Below are 21,220 nucleotides of genomic sequence, written 5' to 3'. Positions count from 1 at the left end.
CGTCTACAAACTTGTGTCTGACCAAATTGCACCAACGCTAGCCTCTCTCTTGTCGATATCCCTTGAAACTGGTGAATTCCCAACGCCCTACAAGCTAGCACACGTCCGTCCGATCCACAAACGTGGGGACGTTTCCGACCCTCGCAACTACAGACCCATCTCCCTCCTTCCTCTCATGTCCAAACTTCTCGAGAGGTGTGCGCTAGAGCAACTTACGCAATACATGGATAGCGCCAGTCACATGGAATCCCTCCCTGCAGTTCAGTTTGCGTACCGCAAAAACCACTCCTGCGACGATCTTCTCGCTCTGGTGGCAAATGATTGGAGTCAAAGTCTAGACCAGAACGAGTATGTGGCTGCGGCTTTCCTCGACATGTCCAAAGCGTTCGACACTGTCAACCACAGTTTGCTCCTCCAAGAACTGTTCGAGATTGGTGTGGGAGGGGTTGCACTGCGTTGGTTTGCATCATACCTTACTGACCGCCAGCAGAGAGTTGTCACCAAGTCTAGCAGAGGTGCCTGTTATTCTGCCTCCAGAGGTGTACCTCAAGGATCTATCCTTGGACCTGTCTTGTTCAATCTTGCTGTCCGCAAACTGCCAGAGTGTGTTGCTAGTACCAAGGTCCGTCAGTTTGCTGACGATGTTTCTGTCTACAAATCCGGAAGGGATCCACAGAAGCTCACTGCAGACTTGGCCAGAGACGTTCTGTCAATCCGCAACTTCCTCCGGGACCACGGCCTTAAACTCAACGCGGAAAAGACACAGTTCATCATATTCCGCCCAAAGTCCAAGGCTGTCCCAGCTAATCTCCAATTGTCAATTGATAGCACTAGCATACCGCCTTCAGCCACAATAAAATACCTCGGCCTCCTGTTCGACGAGCATCTTACGTACCGAGATCACATCACGCTCCTGGAACGCAAGATAGGCACTAAACTTGCTGTGTTCAGGAAAATCAAACACAATCTAACACCTGCTGCCAAACGAGTCTTTTACTGTTCCTTCATTCAGGCCCAACTTGAATACGGCTCTAATGCATTTGCGCACAGCCTCCAAGTCTCGCAAATGGACCGCATTACTCGTATATCTAACCGTGCTGTTCGGATTGTCTTTGGCTACCCGAAGTACTACGATGCTTCTCTTGTTCTAGCTAGGAACTATCTCGCTGCTATTTCCCTTAGATATCAATTTCGCCTGTTTGTACTGGTGTTTCGAGCCCTCCATAAGCTATGCAGTCCACTGCTCTCGACCTGCTTCCTCCCTCGCACTGCCACTTCACAAACCTCAGCACATACACGCTCTCAGTCCACTTTGTCACTTAGTCTTCCTTTAGCTTCTCGCCGCTATGGTTTATACTCGCTTAGCTTTCTTGGTTCCGATCGTTGGAACGCGCTTCCTGCTGATATTCGCACAATCTCCTTGCTCAGAAACTTCCGTTCATCTATTCAACAATTCATAGGGTACCCTGTAAAAAGGCCCTAGGCCTGTGGGACTGCCCTATTCAAAATTTAATAATAATAATAAATAATAATAATCATGGGTGAACATCCTGAGCTGCTCACATGTGTGAGCTCCTGCTTTTTTTTTTTTTTTTTTTTTTTTTTTTGGCTGAATATTGGTCCGGCAGCTAGCTGCCGGACCTGCCGGACCGCCTGCTACGGCCCTGCGATACACTGTTCGCAGCTTAGCTAAGAGACCCCTGTGCCAAACAGTGTCGAAGGCCTTTGCAAGATCGAAGAAAACTAAACCAACATGGTTATGGGCGTTCCGGGCGGTGTGGATGTCTTGCACAAGACGAGTAACCTGGTACCTGGTGGAGTCACCCCAACAACTTACATTGTATGCCTACTGAATCTGTGCGTGAAACTCAGTCACAGCTCTTTCTCCCTCCTCTTGTTGTTGTAAGTAGCTGTGCCGTTGGACATCGGCCGAAGAGTCGCGACTCCACGGCCACGCTATGAACTCACAGTAGGGAGTTCAGTTCCGGTCACTGAAAAGCGAAAAGTGCAGTCACAGCTCGCCTGTACAAAGTGAATGGGCGCCTCGTGGCTGCAGTTCGAGATGCAGTTCGCGGTCCGAGTATCTTCTCCCGCGGCCTTTTCGGCCTTGTCGATGCTATTTTTAGGTAGCCGAGGTCATTACCTTTCCAATGGTGCCACACATGCCATGCTTCCAAAAATAATGCCTCCGCGCTTGGCGCGGGTGCACTTCGAAGTACTAATTTCGACCAGATCCGTACTCGGCTTCGCGGGGAACACCCGATTTTCGTGTTCAGCGGCCTCGAATTAGCCTAAACCAAGAGGATTCTACAACATTGAGGCTCGCGCTTTATCGCCGTAGAAGGAAAATGATCACAGAAACCAGCCCACGGCGATTTCCTGGTGGTAGACGAAAAAATCGAGTGAACTGCGCGCACACTGGTAAAAGCAGTGACGGTGAAAACGTGTGACTTGTGCAAGTCGGCGCGCACGGCATTCGTGCACACTGCATGCATGCACACATCCTGTGTCGCCATGTATGCACCAGATAGTGCAGTGCTGGACGGAAACCACACGGCTCCCATACATACTTGCATTTACTTCTGTGACTACTTTCTCCCCCGTTTTCCGATCTTCAATCGACTATATCTCTAGATTGCCTTGGAATTTTGGGTTCAAATTTTCACAGGTTGTTTCTCGATTCTTCCCGGTTTAGAAAAACTAGCGTTTTATGCAAAACTCGCGAATTTGATTTTTCAATTGAAGTCCCTACTCACAGCTTACACACGGTCTAGCCATCATCATCATCATCATCATCATCTGCGTTGCCGAAAAAATAATAATATTAATAGTAAAATAAAAATAATAAACGGCATTATGCAGCTGTGTAAGCAGTAGATGCACAATGTGACTGCCAGGCATCTCTGTCAGATGCCAATTGGCAATTCTCATGCAGAAACATACCAGTCCACGAAACGATATTGTCATCAAAGGAAATCTTCGGACGACCACGCTTTCTCTTACCATCCACGACACCAAACATCACGTCACGTACAAGCTCGCAGCCAGATGGGCGGCATGTGTGCCCGAAATAAGTCAGTTTGCGTATCTTGACCCTGGCTAGTACATGTAGCTGTCTCTGTACTCCCAACTCCACCCATGCTGAAGCTAAATTTAGCACAGCATGCCCGCCTGGGCAGCTTGCGGAAGCTTTCCGTTCCCTATTTAGCCCTCCGACACTATCATTATCAAGATGCTATGCTCTATGCCTATGGCTATGGACATAATGAAATCCCCATTGTTTTCGCATCCACTGTCTTTGCTTCACGCTGATTTCCTACTGCCTTATCCCCAACGTGGCGACTTCTGTACGGCTCAGTACATGCACTACGTAGTGTAGGACTACAGACTAGTACTAGTACAGTCATGACTGTAGTACCATTAATAGTATTATGAACTCGCCGTGCACCGACTCAGTAGATATAAAAATTATTATGGCATGGTAGGGAGAACACTGCATGCATGGCTGTATCGGGCGGCAGGGAATACTTCCAGTCCGTCTTGATAAGACTCTACTCCAGTCTCCAGGCTGCATTTCTGGATAGTCCTCCGTCGAATCTCCGGGCATGCTACAACGGTTACGTCATGTTTAGTAGGTACATGATTGTATACACGTACGAAATAGTGGTTGCGACTTCGGCGATGATTTTTTAGGAATGAGTTACTAGTAGTAGCTCCCACACTGGAGCTCACGCTATTCCGCCGACTTGACTTGACACTTGACTGACTCACGACTGCCATCCAGACAGAGCACACGAGAAGTCCATCGAACCTTCGACTCGGCACACCTGCAAGAAAGCACCACTCCCTGCTCAATACACAGTGTTGACAGCGTTCCTTTACGTCTGTTATCATTATTGTGTTGAGCCCTCTCCGCTGGCGGAAGGAAGTTTTCCTCCTTGTCTGTTCTAATTATTATAATAATTATATCACCGTCCAGGAGCGACACTGACTCGCGCTGCTATGATGGTGTTCACGAGGTGTTTGTCGCGCTGGAAACGCGAAGGACTAAAGGGACGCTGGTCTAGGAGTGCGGCAGTTTTTGCGCCATGGCAACGAGGAGTGCGCGCACGCGACTCCACAGCCACCAGCGCAAAGCGTTGTAGGCTGCGGAACGCCGGCAGGGAGAGCGAATGAGACACTTCGCCGTGACCCAGGTAGTAGTTCGTACAGTGCAGCACGAGTACTTGCAGTAGACTCTATTTTTTTCGCGCATATTTTTCTGGAGAAAGCGAAAAACATAGGAAAGCGATGCTTGCTGAATGAACAAGACGATGGATTAGTTCCTGAAAGTCACTCTACTTGGATTGATAATGATTTTGTTGAGGAGCGGTTTGAATTCGTTACGACACGACAGCCTGACGCCAGCCTGACTTCTGGCTTGCAGTAGAGCTCTCCTTCCGATCCTGTCAATGGTCTCAGATTTGAAAGAAAAATACTCGAACAGTGATATCTATACATCGCTTGTGGAAGGAATGGGCGAGTGCTGGCAATCACTCAGTCTTCGCAAGTAGAGAATGTCCCTGCTGATTACCAGCTGAGAGACAGCTATTCTGTGCTGTGAAACGAAGGGACGATTCTTGAAGTGGAAGAACAATCGTACATGTACTAGATGTGCTGATCTACTTGTATGCAATGTCACCCACAGTGTGTACAAACCTGTAGGCTAAAGCCGGTGTTACACTGGGGTTTTCTGGATCTTCAAAGCACCAGAAGTAGTATGTGTACTATTGAAAGCGCCCATTCCGTCTTGGAGGTGTGCATCACATTGACATTGTGCATGCGGTCTTTTACTAGTACATGTGTTTGGTCAGAGTCTCATCTCTGTGTGTGTCTGTCTCTCTGTTTGCTTGTGTGTCGGTGTGTGTGTGTGCGCGTGCGCGCGCATATGTGCTTATGTGTCTTCATGTGTGAGCAGTGTGTACTTTGAATGTGCCGTGCACAACTGTTTTGTGTGTGTATGAGCTTGCAATTGCCTTGCATGCGCTTTGAACATGTGTTCATGTACGTGCTCCGCAGGACTTGTGATTTTGCCTGACCTTTGAAACCAATTGGACTGCCTGCCCTGGCAAGGGACTCTTATTGCCTAGCTTCTTGTTATGGCGGCATCAACAGTAGCACGTAACGCCACCTGACCTGTCGTTGCTTCACAGCTGCTGCTTTCTCACTCCCGCTGTATCAGTTCGGCGTATTGCCCAGCTGCACCGTGTAGCCGTGTTGTGAAACAGCATACCGGTGCTCCCTGCTCAGTAGCTGTTGTCAGTACCAGGAACTTGGTGAGTGTAGCGGACACAGGTAGTGGCGAGTACACTGCGTCGCTGGTGACACACCGTCACTGGAAATGCCCCGCGTCACGCAGTGCAGCGCGTCACTATTCCGCTCCACCACGTGTCACAAACGCAGCGTTGCAAGGGCTGCTAGCGCAAGTGCAGCGTCTCCAGCATGCTAGCAGGAACAGCGCAGCAACAGTGGCGGAGCACTGAGCCCGGAGCAGAGGTCCCGATTGGCTTCCGCTTGTCATATGCTGTGCGCTGCGATCGGGTCGTTGCTCAGCACCATCCCTTACTTGCTGCAGCAATGTTCCCGCTACAATACTTACCCGGGTGTAGCCAGCAACGGACTGCGATCTAGTGTATCCATATTCTCCACGTGTACATTGGTGCTTGATGACATCATCAAGTCACTGCTTACCTCATCGAATACTAGGAGAGATTTCGCACAGGCTGTGTCAGCACTTGAAGAACATTCAGAGCTGCTCAGGGATCACGCGCAGCTTTTTAAAGTCATTTACGCTGTCGTGCAAGTGGACAAGACTGGCGACCTGATCGTTGATCATACTCAGTTTCCGGACGACTTTCTGGACACTGCTGAGAGTATGGAGCGGAGAAGCTTCTATGGACGGTGCCTCGGCCTTCATGTAAGTCACTGTGAGAAGTAAGGTGACATTTGTATGTGTGCTCCGCGACCGTAGAGTACAATAGCTGTCCGTGGTCTTTTAAATATTCCTACCCGGTCCCCCTTTGGTGCGTCCATGGAGATATAAAGCCGAGACCTCTGGTCGGCTGAGCTTAATGGGCCCCACCACCACATGCACACTCCATTATTCGCCCCATTGTCTGGAGATAATGTGGATTTTGTAGAGAGAAAAAAGAAGAAAAAAACATCCGAGTTTCAAAACAAACAAACAAAAGTTTCAGCATGCCATGTGCGATTGACGTTGACGATTTGTTCTGTACCATGCTCAACACTCTCTTTTTGCTGCAGAGTGCCAGCTCTGAGCCTTCTAAGGCAGTCATCATTCACTTCCATGGTGGAGGGTTTCTGGCGCAAACGTCACAGTTACATGTGGTAGGTCATTGGAAACAAATGGGTGTGCTTTGCTGCCATGCTCCATCCATTTCTCCGCTGCCCTAGCCAATAAAAAGATACTGTGTCATGTGTGTAACACGGATGTGCACCAGGTTTTCATTTGGCCCCATATACAATAGTACAGTATTGCTCCATGACATCCAGTCGCGTCACTCAAGTACGTGCCGGGCGTTGCGCAGCCCTAGACCTGCGAACACTGGGCTGCGAAATGGTGCACGGCGCAAACTTGACTCACGCGACCGAATTTCATTGAGCAGCACTGTACATAATATTAGTATACCCTATGCATGTGTCTTCCTTGTGGTGTATTGTTCATGCAGAGCTATCTAAGCCACTGGGCCAACCAGCTCAACGTTCCCGTGGCGTCCGTTGACTACATGACGGCCCCCGAGCACCCGTACCCACGTGCCGTCAACGACTGTTTCTACGCGTACGCCTGGGTGCTGAGGAACGCCACCAGCCTGGGTACCACTGCCGAGAAAGTCATCCTGGCCGGCGACTCGGCTGGAGGTAACTTTGTCTTCGGAGTGGCATTCCTCGCTGCGCAGTACCAGCTTCGGAAGCCGTGTCTGGTTCTGGGCGCGTACCCTGCTCTGAAAATCTCACTGGATCTGTCACCGGCACGCTGCCTAAGCGTAATGGATCCGCTGTTACCCATTGGAACGCTGCGGGCATGTTTGAATGCGTACCGGGGGAGTGGCAGGTGAGATACCAGTTCTTCTTTTCCTTGGAAATTTCACTGTACAGTGCATTCCTGGGATTAGCACATTAGAATTGGCAAACGTGTTCATCTTTGGATAGTGACAGCTGATAAGAGGTGCATAGACTGTCACTCCAAGTAAAAATTCCTTCGGTGCAAATAGGATTGCCCATTTCACAATATATACCCTTACCTTGTAATGTGAACAGTCGGCGTGGAGACAGTAACTTTTAAAACTATAGCTAACGTGGTTGCGGTATTGGTGTGTGACAAGCGAGGTGGCATGAAATAAAAGTTAGGCTTCAACATTAAATACCCAGGGTCTAACACCCTTTTCTCCTTTCATCGGGTGTGGAGTGCTGTTTCGACGACCCTGCGTATCCTTTCCCAGACCTCATGTGTGAAGTACCTCACCTGTGAATCATTGAGGTGGATGTCCCCTACTGGCCCTAGAGGTACGCTCAGGGAGTACGTAAATACCGGTGTTTTTCTACTCCCTGATACGTTCTACTGAAGTTTGACTGTATGCGACGTAGTGACAATGATAGGCGTTACATTACTTTGTCCACGCCAACGTAGGCACCTTCTCTGGGAGGTTGCTCAGTTCACCCAATGTGAGAGCTGTTCGCACAATATGGGACGGAATTGGCTGTAGGCTGCAGTCTCCCTCTGCGTGCGTGTGTGTGTGTGTTTGTGTGTCCACGTGTACTACGGTGAAACTACACCAAGTCACGTTCTTAGCACATCGACAATCAACTTTCACACTTCATGTCTTGTGCTTATGCAATGTGAAAGAACCTACAGTGCTGCTCAATGAAATCCAGTCGAGTCACTCACGTACGTACTGGGTGTTGCACTAGACCTGCGAACATTGGGCTGCGAAATGGTGCAAGGCGCAAACTTGACTCACGCGACCGGAATTCATTGAGCAGCACTGTACTTTAAAGTGCTTTGCTGTGACTTTGTCACTTTCTGGTTAGCTGTGATTTTGTCACTTTCTGGGTAGCTGTGTATGCTGTGCACAACCGGATTTCATTGAGCAGCATTGTATGGTTTTGTCACTTTCTGGGTAGCTGTGTGCACATCACCTCAAGCTTTGATTTTCATCACCTCGAGCTTTGATTTTCATCACCTGGAATTGAAACAAAACTGCGTCGCTTCCTTTGTCTTGCTTTCTTTATCTGATGCAACGTTGGTGATGGATGAGGACAGAGAGCTCTGTGACTAGAGGCAGGTGTTTGGTGGACGTGGACCGTGTGACTTGCCTTTGCCCTTGCTATAGTCTCCTTAAAGTCATCGGAATCCACTCTCTCAGTCTCTCTGTGCTCGCACTGCTAGGCTATGCTGTGGATGCACTCCGCAACGCTGATTGCTCCGTGAGTACCAGTTCATGGTGTTCTTCTCTTGTCCTGTCCAGCACGCCAGAGTATCACCCGAACACCGGTCACCTGTCACAGCTGCAGTCGGGCATCCACCACTGTCATGCCACCATTCTGAATGCTTCGCCGGCTTACCTCTCTCCACTGCTGGCCAGTGATGAGATGCTGCACAGCTTACCATCGGTTGCATTGCTGGTAAGCCACTATAGCACACATGGCAGTACGGTATGAGCTATGCATTCACATACCAGTAGCTGAGGAGTGCTAATTCCGTACTTATAGTATTGACAAGCTAGCCTATTGATCAGGAACTGTCCGCAAATACACCCCTGTCCAAAACTCTTTCGAGAAGGAACCTTTCCGATGCCCCGGAAAACCCAAGCACTGCTATACCACACGTAGGTGTGTGAATTGTGACTAGATGCAATAGTCATGTACATGTAACTAAGTTAGGCAACCTTACAACATGTGCAATGTTGGAAGTGTGTTTCACCAAAAAGGAGACCAAGAGTAGAGAGTCTTCTGTGTAGTCTCTACATGTGACATGATGAGCATGTAAACAACCTAATTCTGAAGTACATGCACATGTACAGTAGGAGGAAGAAGCTTGCTTGGCTGCTGAGTTGCTTGGTTGCTGTTTGGTCTGGAGCTGACTGGGGCTGCTGTTATATCTTCAGTTTGGCTGAGTTGGCAGTGTCCTGCCATTGGATGAAGTCCTGGTCCAGGTCTCGTCTAATCCTTAGCGCTAGGGCTGGGTTGTGCGTTGCGTCTAGCTGTATTACCTACATCGCTACATCGCTGCTTCACGAGCTGGATCACGCGCTGGAGTGGAGTGCTCGCGCCTCTGTTCACACTGGTGGTTTGTCTTCACGACGCTATTTTCGCGACTTGCTGCGGCCGTGTCTGCGGTAGTCTGGTGCAAAATGAACCTGGGTGACGTTGTAGACTTAGCCATTCTCACTTTCGAGGAACTGCGAGGTTTAGCTCGGCGGCATAGCATTGATGGCCTGGACAGTATGGCTCGCGCGGAGGTGGTCGGGAAACTTCGCGAGGCTGGTGTGGGTGTGTTACACCCATCAGCTGCTGGAGTCGTTGAGCGCTTGGGTGAGATGATGCAGATTGTCGTTGGCATCAGTGACGAGTTGGCAGCGCTGAGAGACGGCCAGGGGCGGGAGATCACGGCTGCAGAGGAGAAGGGTATCCCCTTACTAGAGGTTGAAGCGATTGTGAAGCGGGAACTGGCATCTCTCTCTGACAGAGTAGGCGACTTGGAGAGGGCCAGCGGCGGGAAACAGCACAAGCATGCCCGGCCGCAGGTGACTGCTCCACTGGCGAGCTATTCGAAGATTGGAAGAGCACAAAGAGACCTACATGCCACATCCCCAGGTGAAGGATCAATGCTTCAAGACGTTGCCAGGAATGAACCCAAGGAGTTGTATTCACAGGCCATATCTAGAGATGCTGCCCCAATCGACCTTCCAATGGACATATCGGTTGATCAGGCGCCCTTCGAGGATGTCATGTCCAGGAAAGAGCGTCGACGCTTCAAGAGGCGGCTAGCATCAGAACCTTCCGGGACGGAGAAGGCTACAAGTCCTGCAGAACGGCAGACTGACAGTCGCAAAACGCAGACAAATCCCATCCGCCGCCACGAGTCTTCACGTTACATCCGGGAACGTACGTCCGATAGCAACCCGACACCTTCGTTAGACACCGTCCCCAGAGGCCCGCGGAAAGTTCTCTACCTGGGGCAAATCCCGTATGGTTGCCAGGCACAGTCCATCGCTGAATGGTGCAGAGATCGGGACGTGGAGATAGTGCAATGTATTATATACTCTTCTGAATACTTCAGAACGGCCTCCGCGAGAATAACAGTTGACGCTGAGGACGTGAACAAAGTTAGTGAAAAGTCTTTCTGGCCTGAAACAGTTGCATACACTCTCCGTGACTGGCGCTTCAGGTCCGACCAAGCAGAGGCGCAATGAACACCTCGATACTGAATGCGCAGGCTCCAACTTTCTTTCCGGGTAGATTGCGCCATCCGAAAGCACCTTTCAGAGACAGGGGAGGACTGAGTGGCGACGCTAAGCTGAAAGTTCTACTGATAAACATCAGGAGCCTTCGAAACAAGATTAATGACCTAGCACAACTCACCCGCCAGCATTGTCCTGATATTGTCTGTGTGAACGAGACATGGCTGGATAGTACCATTACTGATGGAGAAATCACGTTGGCAGGTTACAATGTTTTGCGTGCTGATCGAGAGGATCAAGTTGGTGGAGGTGTCTGCTTATATTCCCGAACATCCTTGCCTCTCCAGCCGAGATGCGATATAGCTGCTGCTGGGGTTGAGAGTTGTTGGGGCGAGATTCCCTGTACTGGTGGGAGTTGCTTGATAGGCACAATCTATCGTCCTCCCTCTGAACCTATTGGCTACTGGGATCGCCTTGATGGTCTTCTACACTCAGCTATCACTCCGGGCAGGAACGTTATACTGTGCGGTGACTTAAATGTGAATGTGGATCCATCAACGGCTCCAGATCATCAGCTCCATTTCCTGTCTGATCTAACGGCAAGCTACAGTCTCCACCAGGGCGTTCATCAGCGGACACGGTTTGCATCTAATTCCACACCCACCACATTGGATCTGTTCTTCAATACGTTTGACCAGCACAATGTGGCAACGATCCATCCCGTGGCTTTCAGCGACCATGCAGCGGTCATAAGTGAATTCTACCTTGACCCGACAAGGAGTCCCGAGACATCAATGTTGTGCCGGAACTACCGAAGGATCAATCATGAACGCTTCAAAGCTGACTTGATTCAGCAGAATTTTTGCAGCATCGAAGGCAGCCCAACAGACATGTGGACGGAGTGGAATAGTCGCTTCCTGCAGGTGCTTGACACTCATGCCCCTCTTGGATCTTGTAAGCAGCACAAGCGACAATCGGTACCGTGGATGGACAGCCAGCTCTTGCACCTTTTGAGTAAGCGCAACCGGCTTCACAGAAAGTGGCTGTCAGACAGATCTGAGCAAAGGTACGCCACATTCAAAGCGGCGAGAAGGGAGGCCACTACCTGTAACCGGAAGCTGAAAGAAGCGTACTACAGTACAAAATTTCAGCTTGCGACTTGTGATGTAAAACAAACCTGGCGAATCATCAACCAGTTGACGGGGAAACAAAGAAAATCGGCACCGCTTCAGTGCTCAGCTGAGGCAATTCGAAGTGCTTTCGCCAAGATCGTGGAAGATCCAAGCCGCCCAGTTCATCTTCACCTACCCCAAGGGCCACGAACGGCAACTAGTTTTGTGGAATTTGTTCCTGTATCTATTGCAAAAGTCCGGAAGCTTCTAGAGCAACAGAATCCGACGAAGGCAACTGGCAGTGACGGCATCCCTGCAGCCCTTCTTCGAGCTCATGCAGATGTTCTTGCGCCGTCATTGGCCTTACTGTTCAACAAATCCATGAGGGAGGGACATTTCCCAGCTCCTATGAAGGTGGCCAGCATTTCACCTCTGTTTAAAGGTGGTGATCCCAGCATAGCAAAGAATCACAGACCCGTGTCTCTAATGTCGATAGTTTCAAAGCTTTTGGAGCGAGTCATCCATGATCAGCTCACTCAGTACTTGTGCCGACATGATCTATTTCCACCAACTCAGTTCGGCTATCGTTCACATCATTCCACATGTGATGCCCTTGTATTAGCCGTTGAGGGCATATGCCAAGCCCAGACAAAAAAGTACTTCACGGGGATTGCTTTCGTAGATATGTCAAAAGCATTTGATAAGGTGAAGCACCAAACCCTTATTCAGGACCTATTCGAGGTTGGAATTGGTGGAACGGTGCTGCAATGGCTTGCAGACTACCTCTCAGATCGGACACAGTATGTCAAAGTCGGTCAGGTACAGAGCTCACCATACACCAGCTTCTCCGGAGTACCACAGGGGTCAGTTCTCGGGCCCCTGTTGTTTGTTCTCTACGTCCGTGACATTGCGAAAGAGCTGTCCCCTTACAACGTTGCGACCCTGCAGTTTGCGGACGATATCTCAATTAGATCCAGCGGCATGAGCACGGATGAGGTGTCCCAAAATCTCTCAAGTGCTGTCCAGCACCTCGCCGATTGGCTTAGGAACCGCGGTCTCATCTTGAATGAAACGAAGACACAGATCATGTCGATATCGCCAGTACGATCTCAAACATTTGACTTGCAAGTGCAATGTAATGGACTGCCTCTGCCAACTGTTCGCTCTGCGAAATATTTAGGTCTCCACTTTGATGCGGACATGAGCTGGAACACCATGGTCGACCACGTCGCACGGGGCGTCGCGTCGAAAGTTGGCGTGCTCAGACGATACGCTACGTTCCTGCCTTTTCAATGTCGCATAGCCTATTTTCGTTCTTTCATTTTATCACACTTTATGTATGCCGCTTCTGCTTACTTACCATTTCTCACGGCGTATCAAAGTAGACGGCTTAATGGGCTCTTCAAGCGTGCTGTACGCACAGTCTGTCGGGTACCTCCCGGGACACCCACAAGCAATATTCTTACGCGCATGAACATCCAAACATTGACCACATACGCCAACATGCACCTTCTGGTTTTTATCTGGCGTTGTCTCCATGACTCCTCTAACATCAGCATGTTGTTCGCTAACTTTTTCAGCCGCAGTAATTCCACTCAAACTCGTGGTGGGCACAGTAATTTACTGATTGTCCCAGCCAGCCCAACTGCATATCTTGCCAAACGTGTTACCTATGCTGGGACCATCTTATGGAACCAGCTCCCCGCTGCGGTCAGGCAAGAAAGAAAACGCAATCGCTTTAAGTCAATGGCTCTTGCCTTTTTGCTTACCAGATAAATAAGCCTTTTTACAAATGCTGTATGCACTGCTCTTTACGTTATTTTCTCCCTATGCAAGTCGCAACTCCTGTTTTGAGTTGTTTTTCTTCTCTCTTTTTCTTTCCCTACTAGTTGCTGTTACACTCACTGATACTTATGCACAGATATACAGCATTCCCTCACTAGTGGGACCATTGTTATTAGGCTAGGGCCTGTTTTGGACTTCCCACTCTAAATAAAGTTTACAAACAAACAAACAAACAACAATGTACGTACTTCACAGGATCTTTTGGAGCCACAGAGTCAGAGGTCAGCAATGTTGTGACAGGCCGTGCCCTGTAGCTCTGGGTCTGGGTGTGATGTACAGTCAGACCTCGCTTATCCGGATCCCTCGCGACCCGGAAGAAAATAGCTGGCTACAGATTTACAGCATACGTGATGCATCCAATGTAACCGGTGTTCGGTTATCCAGTTCCCTCGCCTATCCGGATATTTTTGTGGAAAACGGATGTGTGCGGTTAAGCGAGGTCTGACTGTACTGTTAGCATTTTCAAGCCTTACTGATCAATGCAAGGAGCAGTCTGTGTGTAATGAGTAGCTATGTATGGAGCAGCTAGTCTGTGTGTAATGAGTAGCTGGCCATGTGAGTTCCATAGAAAATCGATTGTGCCTGAGACATGTTGCGTGTCTGGGAAGGGGTGTTAATAGAGAGGTTAAGCTTTACGTGACACGAAAGTTCAGCTCGCGTGTTGGAAAACAACGCGAGTGACCTGCAGCTCGCGTCGAAATTTGAAGGTTTACGCCTAATTTGACGTGATATTGCACATCACGTCAGAAATAACGTGCAGCTTAACCTCTCTCTAATAGTCAGTCATGTGAAGTGTGTACAGAGCACCTTGGTAAGCACATATAGATCATCGCAGTCAGCCGCTTGGCGCAGCAAGCCACCAACGTGTGCATTGAGTTGATGGACGCAGCAATCAAGCAACACGACCAAGATGTTTAGTCGTGATACAAGTAGTGCCTATTGCAGTACGAGATGTCACCACTCATGCGTTCTCAGTGCAGCACCGGACATTTGCCCATTGGCACTCATTTTACGAGTATTGAACTATTTTTTTAAATACTTAAGTAAGGTCCATAATTAGTTTTATTTCCGTAGCTATGCAGAAGACGTTACTGAAGACGTTACTTCAGTAACGTCTGGCGCTAGCCAGGGTCCACACAGCTTTAATTTGGTGTTTGTGTCACGCCTGGCGCTATCCCGTATCTGTCCCGAACCGTACCATCAAACACAGCTGGCCACATACAGCTGGCCGCAATATTCGAATAGGGCTTTCAAACGCAAGATCATAACGTGAAGCAACTTGGAAGAATGAGTATGAATGCGGAGTGTATGGGGGAATGCATGCAGGGCGACAGTGCGGGTTCGAATCCCAGGTAATGCCCGAAAAAATAGGAGAAAAATTTATAACATCCCTTTTCTTTTTTTTGCCGTCATCAAGGCGGTAGACGGTGTCGTATTACCCTCGACCGTACCTATCCTGACCGTACCGTACAATCAAAAACGGCTGGCCACAATGCATATTCAAATAGGGCTTTCAAATACAAGATCATAACGTGAAGCAACTTGGAAGAATTAGTATGTATGCGAAGTGTATCGGGGGATGCATGCAGGGCGATAGTGCGGGTTCGAATCCCAGGTTTAATATGTCTAAAAACAAAAAAAGTAGAAACTTATAAGAATTTATAACATCCCTATGCTTTTTTTTGTCTAGGTCATCAAGGCAAAAAAGCATAGCGTAGGGCCCTGGGCTTCCAAGCTCTCTCGTTACCAAGCATCAAGTTGAAGTGGTTTGGACATGTTGCAAGGCATCAGGATAGCTACTCCCACTATTTCTTGGATGGAATAGTGCCTGGTTCTTGGCTGCATGTAGTCTAGCCTATTTTGCACTAGCGTGACCCATGCTACCGGCATACCGACAGCTCCTAAACAAAAAATAATGCGGTGCCCACGTTATTGTTGATATAAATATGACTGTGGCTAGTAGGGTAGTGATCAACACAGTAAAGAAATATACACCAGTTCTATGTGCGATAGTGCAGATCTGATACTTGCTGGATATAACATTGGAGGTTAGCGTCAATATGCACTTGGAACACTAGGGACAGGCCAGCCGTCTAGATGACTACATTATCATACTCCCATCAGAGGGTGTACATGATTTAAACATACACACATAAAACGAGGCACTCAACTGTGAATGTACAAAGAGCCATGCGAACACGTAGTCTATGTCTTTTTCTTAGCCTTGGCGCGGGGCACCTTCGTGTCCGCGGATGCCCATGCCTTGAGGGCACACAGCTTCTTGCCCAGGTCAGTCAAGTCGACACCAGCTAGTTCAACCTACAAGTACACCGTGTAAACACAGAGATAACACTGTGTTACATGTGTGTATCAAGACTCGCTGACTGAAGACTCACGAATCATGCATGCTCATATCACACGTGCGCATGCGAGACAGGAGACAGTTTGGGGAATGTCATCACACAGGAAAACAATACTAGCACATCATTACACCACTGGCACTATGATAGGCATGTGACGTCACCCGGATGATGTGGATACATGAATGCAAGGGAATCCGGCATGTGAATACAAGAACACAGACAACAGCACAATAAGCACACAGCTACAGGAAACAACGCGAGGGGCAGTACCCAGAGCACACACAGGGAAGCAAACAATCACATGATCCGCTAGGCAGCAGCAGGACAACAAAACAGCCTAAGGACTACGAGATCTCGTATACTTAGCAGCAGGACAGACACATCCATTACTGGTCACATCAGCCGGCGGAGCACCCGCAACATACCTTGTCCTTGATAAGCTGTCCACGATTCTTAGCTCGTTCTGAGTGGAGGTTGATGGATGGGAACATCTTTACAAATTGAACATACCTGCAGAGGACATTGTAGGTCCACAAGAACTTGTCATAACACGAACCCACACATAGCCTAGAGGGATGATCCTTTCCCACCAACGACTACTATTCAAGACTTCAAGTACCATAGTACAATACATGTCAGTAGCCTATAGCGATAAGCAGCCCATAATTAAGTTCTCCGTATTCCAGGAGGGTCTAGATGCTGCTAGATATCCGGAGAGCATCATCTACTCATGTACCGTAGAGCAGAGCTTTATCATAGATATCAGTCTGGTTGGTGAGAACTGAGTAGGCGGGAAAGCACCTAGTACAAACCACTGCATCAAACTTTAAAACAAATACGGACACACACACACGAGCGCACACTCATACACACACGCACACGAATACTCATATACGTAGCAGTGTTCTGACGTACCTTGCTCGCGTGCTGTTGTTGGGCCGACTGCCGTGCGCCACACGCTGGTCCCAGATGAGTAAGCTGCCAGCACGCATGGGTACTCTCTGGGGCTGTTTGTACATGGGATCATGGCCATGCACAGGTATAAAGTTCTACAAAGAGAACACAGAGATCACAGGTAACAACCAACCATTTGAATGGTAAAGTAGTCGTTGTTGATGAAATCCAGCCAAATAAAACATCAGTACCCCGCAGCAGTACACAGACAACTGTCCCTGTGGGCAACAACTGTATGGTCCTGACCCTAGTTGAGCATGATACGGCTGGATTTTGCTGGACATGGCAGTAGTTTTAAAAAGCAGCACAGTCCTGGAGAAGGTTGCAGGAGAAAACAAGTAGCTGAAGAGAGAGTTTTTTTTTGCAGATTTAGATTTATATTGCTCCAGGAATGGTCAAGGGTGAACAAGGGTCTTGTCAACTGCACAAAGGTGTTGTTTGTTGCTCGGACCGCGGTCACGTTCTCAGTACTGAATATCACACCAGCCTTGTCGCGCTATACATTGTGCCGTGGTGGTCACAGGTGAACGCGTTGGAGTGTCGCTTCTCAACAGAGCCTACAAAACAAAGTCATGGCGAGTGTGCCGTTATCACCGTTTGCATGAAGCCTCAGATGTCCAGGAGTGATTCTTAGTTTCTTACCTTGCCCTTGGCTCAGCTCCAAGTTTTCCTGTTTCTGTAGTTACGTCATGACCAGTATGGCACTCAGCTGTGGGGTAGCTAAGGATGAACCTAGTAGGGTGCAGAAAAAAAACACATATACATCATACATTAAAAATCCGGTTTGCATCAGCTGTGGATTTTTCAACTCCCATCCTCCCAGTCCCTGCAGAGAAACGAACGGAACTTTGGTATAATTAGTCTGATGTGATATTGAGTCGCGTGATATTGCAAGATAACACACAAAATGTAACACATTGAGTGCCAGATTAGATAACATTCATATCACTTATGTAACATGGACAAATGTGGGCACAAGTTATGCGATTGAGTCTACCAACTAAGCCAGATTTTGAAGAGTCGGACGTGCACAATCCAGCACAAAACTGACAAGGAGCACGGAGACATTCCACGGCATGAAAGTGCCTTGTGCCCACATTTTTCCATGTTACAATTTTTTCTTGGCTCACCGTCTGAGTTCCAATCTCTTATGTGTTGAGTTATAGTATTCTTGAATTGTGTTCAGTTTATCATCATTATAATAAGGTCGAGCATTGAAACGATTGTTTTCAGAATCAGAATATTCTTTGAAATGCTGATAAGTAGTTGATACATGTGGATAACACAAGTGGTTATTTGTAGAGGTTATTCTTCTGGCAACTTTTTATTTCGCCATTTGTTTGGATGATGAACCTACCGCTCGCACAGACTGAGCTCACACAACTTCTCAGCTTCAAGGGCAGTCGTAACTGACTTCTTCAGTTTCTCCAGCTGGGTGTTGTGTCCTCCACCTTGTTTCATGCTGTCAAACTAACAACATGTATGAACTATAACAAGGTTTATCTAATACTAGTATTGTACTAGTATTGGGTTTGTACAGTCTATATCCAGCCCACTGATAATGGTGCAGAGCCACTCCGTTTTATGTGTCTATCAGCACTGCTTGTTGTACTGTTGTGCATTATCATACTACTACGCATTCGTTCCTCATGTTGTATTCACGTCTGATGCGCGTAGTCGCGTACACTGCTTTCATTCCTCATGTTGTATTCACGTCTGGATGCGCGTAGTCGCGTACACTGCTTTCACTTCTCATGTTGTATTCACGTCTGATGCGCGTAGTCGCGTACACTGCTTTCGCGCAATCTTTTGATTTGAATGTTTCTTGAATCTCCGCTTCTGCTTCGAGAGAGGCAGAACTTTCCTTTGTACTGCAAGATGATTTCGATCAGAGTCAGAGTAAAACATTATAATACAGTCTTCTAAAACAACGAGTCGTGTGCTATCCGGAGGCATGTTCGAGTAAGAACAGGGTTATATAATAGTACTTATCTGTATCAGAGGGTCCCGGGCATCATACAGGCGTAGGAATAGGGCCTTTGTAAATAGCTGCCGTTCTTTGCCAGTACGGTAATGTTTCTGTGGGCTCTTTTACCTAGGGTTTTTGTCTCTTTTTTGTGTTCCAATTGATTTTTACTTTATATTTTTGTGTTTAATACTAACATTCATGCATTTTTATGACTTGGGGCTCCCCGCGTGCTAGAGTGTACGTGAAGTGTGTGGGTACAGTGAGGGCTGCGTCCCACCCGCCTGCGTGGATTCACAGGAAGTGTAAGTTACGAAGTCTGAAGAAAATGTTGAACAGTCTCTGCTGGGATGACGACTACACCATAGCTCAGTGGTTAGAGCATCGCTGGCTTCAAGCGAAGGTCCCTGGTTCGAGTCCAGGTGGTGACAGTCATTTTTGTTCAGACTTTTCCTGTTTGTCTCTTTCCCTCAAACTAGTGAAGATTCATGCATTTAAATTGATTTTTGTACTTCAAAGTAGTTTACTGAATTTGAATTTGTTTGATGATATGTGCAATTCATTTTTCCCGCACAAGAGGCTTTACTAGTACTTACCTGCGGAGGCATTGGTTGTGAGAGTTACCACCCCACCCTCGCAGTTTGGCGCTGCATCCCCTCTGAGATGAACGGCTGCTGAAAATGTTATTGCGTCTGCGTTGTTGTGACTGCTTTTGCTACGCTGCCTGCTCTTCTTGGCATTGCTGCTGCTACGAGTACGAGTTCGTACTGCAGTCTTCTGTCTTGGCAATTACTGCACTAATAAAATAATATTGAAGTAATACGCGGAAAACGAAAACGAAAGGACGAACGAAGAAGATTGCTGACCATGACGAACAACAGTGCATATCCAGACGACAGACGGCTTGCCAGAATCAGTCTGGTGCATCTTCAGGAATCCTAATCGCATTCAGCAGTCAGCTTCGAGGTCAAGTTTCAGAAGGAATAATTTTAATTTTTTTTTAAAATTTTGGAGAAGAAGCTTCCTTTCTAAAAAAAAGCGTTCCTTGCTGTCAAGCAAGGTGCCTACACAATGTGTAGGGCTCCCTGGTCGGGAGTACTAACAGCTGCTCGCATCCCATGGTGCTCAGTTTCGCTCTATCCGATCGAGTAACTTTTTACCTCAAGACCAGGGAGCCCTACACATACCGGTATGTGTAGGGCTCCCTGGTCAAGACTGCACTCGTACTGGGTCACGGCCAAGTGTCTCACTCGCTGTCCCGCCGCAAGTCTGCAGCGCTTTGCGCTGGTGGCTCTCGCGTGCGCGCACTCCTCGTTGCCATGGCGCGCAAAAACTGCCGCACTCCTAGACCAGCGTCCCTTTAGTCCTTCGCGCTGGAAACGGAGCGTCTCTGTAAGTTGCGAAGGACTAAAGGGACCGTCACTTAATTTTTGCCGACTACCCGCCAAAAAAATCTTTTCGTTTCACGTGCCAGACACGTCCGCGAGCGCGTACGACTCGCGCTCGCCCGCGCTATAGCGCTACCTTTCACGTCAAGCAATCTGTTCACGCCACATGGCTTGATTGGATAGCGCGTACATGCAGACATGATTGAAGACTTGCAAAATCAATTTTTTTACAAGTCCAGGCGCTAGGCGCTAGGCCTAGGCAGTACTCACGGTACTAATGCCAAAGGCTAAAATGCCCAGGCAGCTGACTTTATTTTCGGAGAAACACTACTCATTGTAGTAAAAAGTAACAATGAATAGCGACATCATCTAGGAAGGATCGCTACCTTAACGCAAAGGAAAGGCCTTGCGCGGCTGCTCTACGAAGTGTTGAAGAAAGACTCATCAAAGTTAGTTGGTGGACGAACAACTCGCTGGCGCCGGAAAACTTGGCCCCCAACGATGGTGTTTGGTGAATCATCAAGCATAATGTCTTGTAGCAGTGTTCACCGAGGAAGGAGAACGCTCTAGCCGCTGCTGTTGTCCATTTCATCCACGTTGGGCGTTAGCTGCACCGCGCCTATTGTGTTTTAGTATTCCATGGACACACATTAGCATTCAGAGCGATTGTGGAGCCACAATTTACTTCACACAGCGTTGTATTGTCCACGAGCGCAAACTTCATTATCAGCAGTAACTGTTACTCTTCATCCTACATGTAGATTTGGAGTATACACGGCCTTGTCATGACAGCGACAGCTCTACAGAGTGTTCAAGTGAGAAACATTAATTTCAATTGTTGGTGGACGAATAAATGGCTGGTTCCGAAAAACGCGGCCTGCACCGATGGTGTTTGGTGGATCATCAAACAGGGTGACCAGCAGTGTTCACCGAGGAAGGAGAATGCACTCGCCACCACTCCGATTCATCCAAGTGGGCGTTAGCTGCGCCGCGCCTATTGTGTTTTAGTATTTCATGGACGCACACTAGCGTTCTCAGCGATTGTGGAGCCACAACATATCTTCATGCGGCGTTGCACTGTCCAAGAGCAGAAACGTCAGCAGTGACCCATCATCATACATGTAGATTTGGA

General features: G+C 48.3%; 2 protein-coding genes across 5 annotated transcripts; one reads left to right on the top strand and one right to left on the bottom strand.

Annotated features, from left to right (window-relative positions):
• Window positions 1–4,299: 4,299 nt before the first annotated feature.
• Window positions 4,300–13,222, top strand: LOC135805513 (hormone-sensitive lipase-like). 3 transcript variants are annotated; one of them, XM_065319554.1, is made up of 4 exons: window positions 4,300–5,956; window positions 6,304–6,387; window positions 6,729–7,111; window positions 8,321–8,495. In XM_065319554.1, exons 1-4 carry the CDS (start codon window positions 5,561–5,563, stop codon window positions 8,334–8,336), a joined length of 879 nt encoding a protein of 292 aa, XP_065175626.1. In that variant the 5' UTR covers window positions 4,300–5,560; the 3' UTR covers window positions 8,337–8,495. The 3 variants fall into 3 exon arrangements, with proteins under 3 accessions (XP_065175626.1, XP_065175623.1, XP_065175624.1); XM_065319551.1 differs by lacking the exon at window positions 8,321–8,495 and adding an exon at window positions 8,526–13,222 and having other exon boundaries at window positions 4,305–5,956; XM_065319552.1 differs by lacking the exons at window positions 6,304–6,387; window positions 8,321–8,495 and adding an exon at window positions 8,526–13,222 and having other exon boundaries at window positions 4,311–5,956.
• Window positions 13,223–14,880: 1,658 nt separating this feature from the next.
• Window positions 14,881–19,652, bottom strand: LOC135805514 (putative phytanoyl-CoA dioxygenase). Of its 2 annotated transcripts, XM_065319556.1 has the most exons (5): window positions 19,297–19,652; window positions 17,377–17,466; window positions 16,696–16,829; window positions 16,206–16,290; window positions 14,881–15,736 (listed from the first exon to the last, which is right to left on the bottom strand). In XM_065319556.1, exons 3-5 carry the CDS (start codon window positions 16,797–16,799, stop codon window positions 15,623–15,625), a joined length of 303 nt encoding a protein of 100 aa, XP_065175628.1. In that variant the 5' UTR covers window positions 16,800–16,829; window positions 17,377–17,466; window positions 19,297–19,652; the 3' UTR covers window positions 14,881–15,622. The 2 variants fall into 2 exon arrangements, with proteins under 2 accessions (XP_065175628.1, XP_065175627.1); XM_065319555.1 differs by lacking the exons at window positions 17,377–17,466; window positions 19,297–19,652 and adding an exon at window positions 16,926–17,033.
• Between the last annotated feature and the right edge of the window lie 1,568 nt (window positions 19,653–21,220).

This window comes from Sycon ciliatum, chromosome 1 (genome assembly GCF_964019385.1).
Source record: "Sycon ciliatum chromosome 1, ocSycCili1.1, whole genome shotgun sequence".
Classification (NCBI taxonomy): Eukaryota; Metazoa; Porifera; class Calcarea; order Leucosolenida; family Sycettidae; genus Sycon; species Sycon ciliatum.
The sequence above is the reverse complement of the archived record's forward strand: the minus strand, read 5'-3'. Positions and strand labels throughout refer to the sequence as shown.

What these genes read in the sequence shown, in the direction of transcription:
- LOC135805513 (XM_065319551.1), top strand. Translation starts at nt 5,561, where the DNA reads ATGCTGTGCGCTGCGATCGGGTCGTTGCTCAGCACCATCCCTTACTTG. An exon ending in AAACGTCACAGTTACATGTG is followed by an intron (nt 6,388 to 6,728) that starts GTAGGTCATTGG and finishes TTGTTCATGCAG; the next exon opens with AGCTATCTAAGCCACTGGGC. An exon ending in GCGTACCGGGGGAGTGGCAG is followed by an intron (nt 7,112 to 8,525) that starts GTGAGATACCAG and finishes TGTCCTGTCCAG; the next exon opens with CACGCCAGAGTATCACCCGA.
- LOC135805514 (XM_065319555.1), bottom strand. Translation starts at nt 17,018, where the DNA reads ATGTCCAGCAAAATCCAGCCGTATCATGCTCAACTAGGGTCAGGACCA. An exon ending in AACAACAGCACGCGAGCAAG is followed by an intron (nt 16,291 to 16,695) that starts GTACGTCAGAAC and finishes TGTCCTCTGCAG; the next exon opens with GTATGTTCAATTTGTAAAGA. An exon ending in GACAGCTTATCAAGGACAAG is followed by an intron (nt 15,737 to 16,205) that starts GTATGTTGCGGG and finishes GTGTACTTGTAG; the next exon opens with GTTGAACTAGCTGGTGTCGA.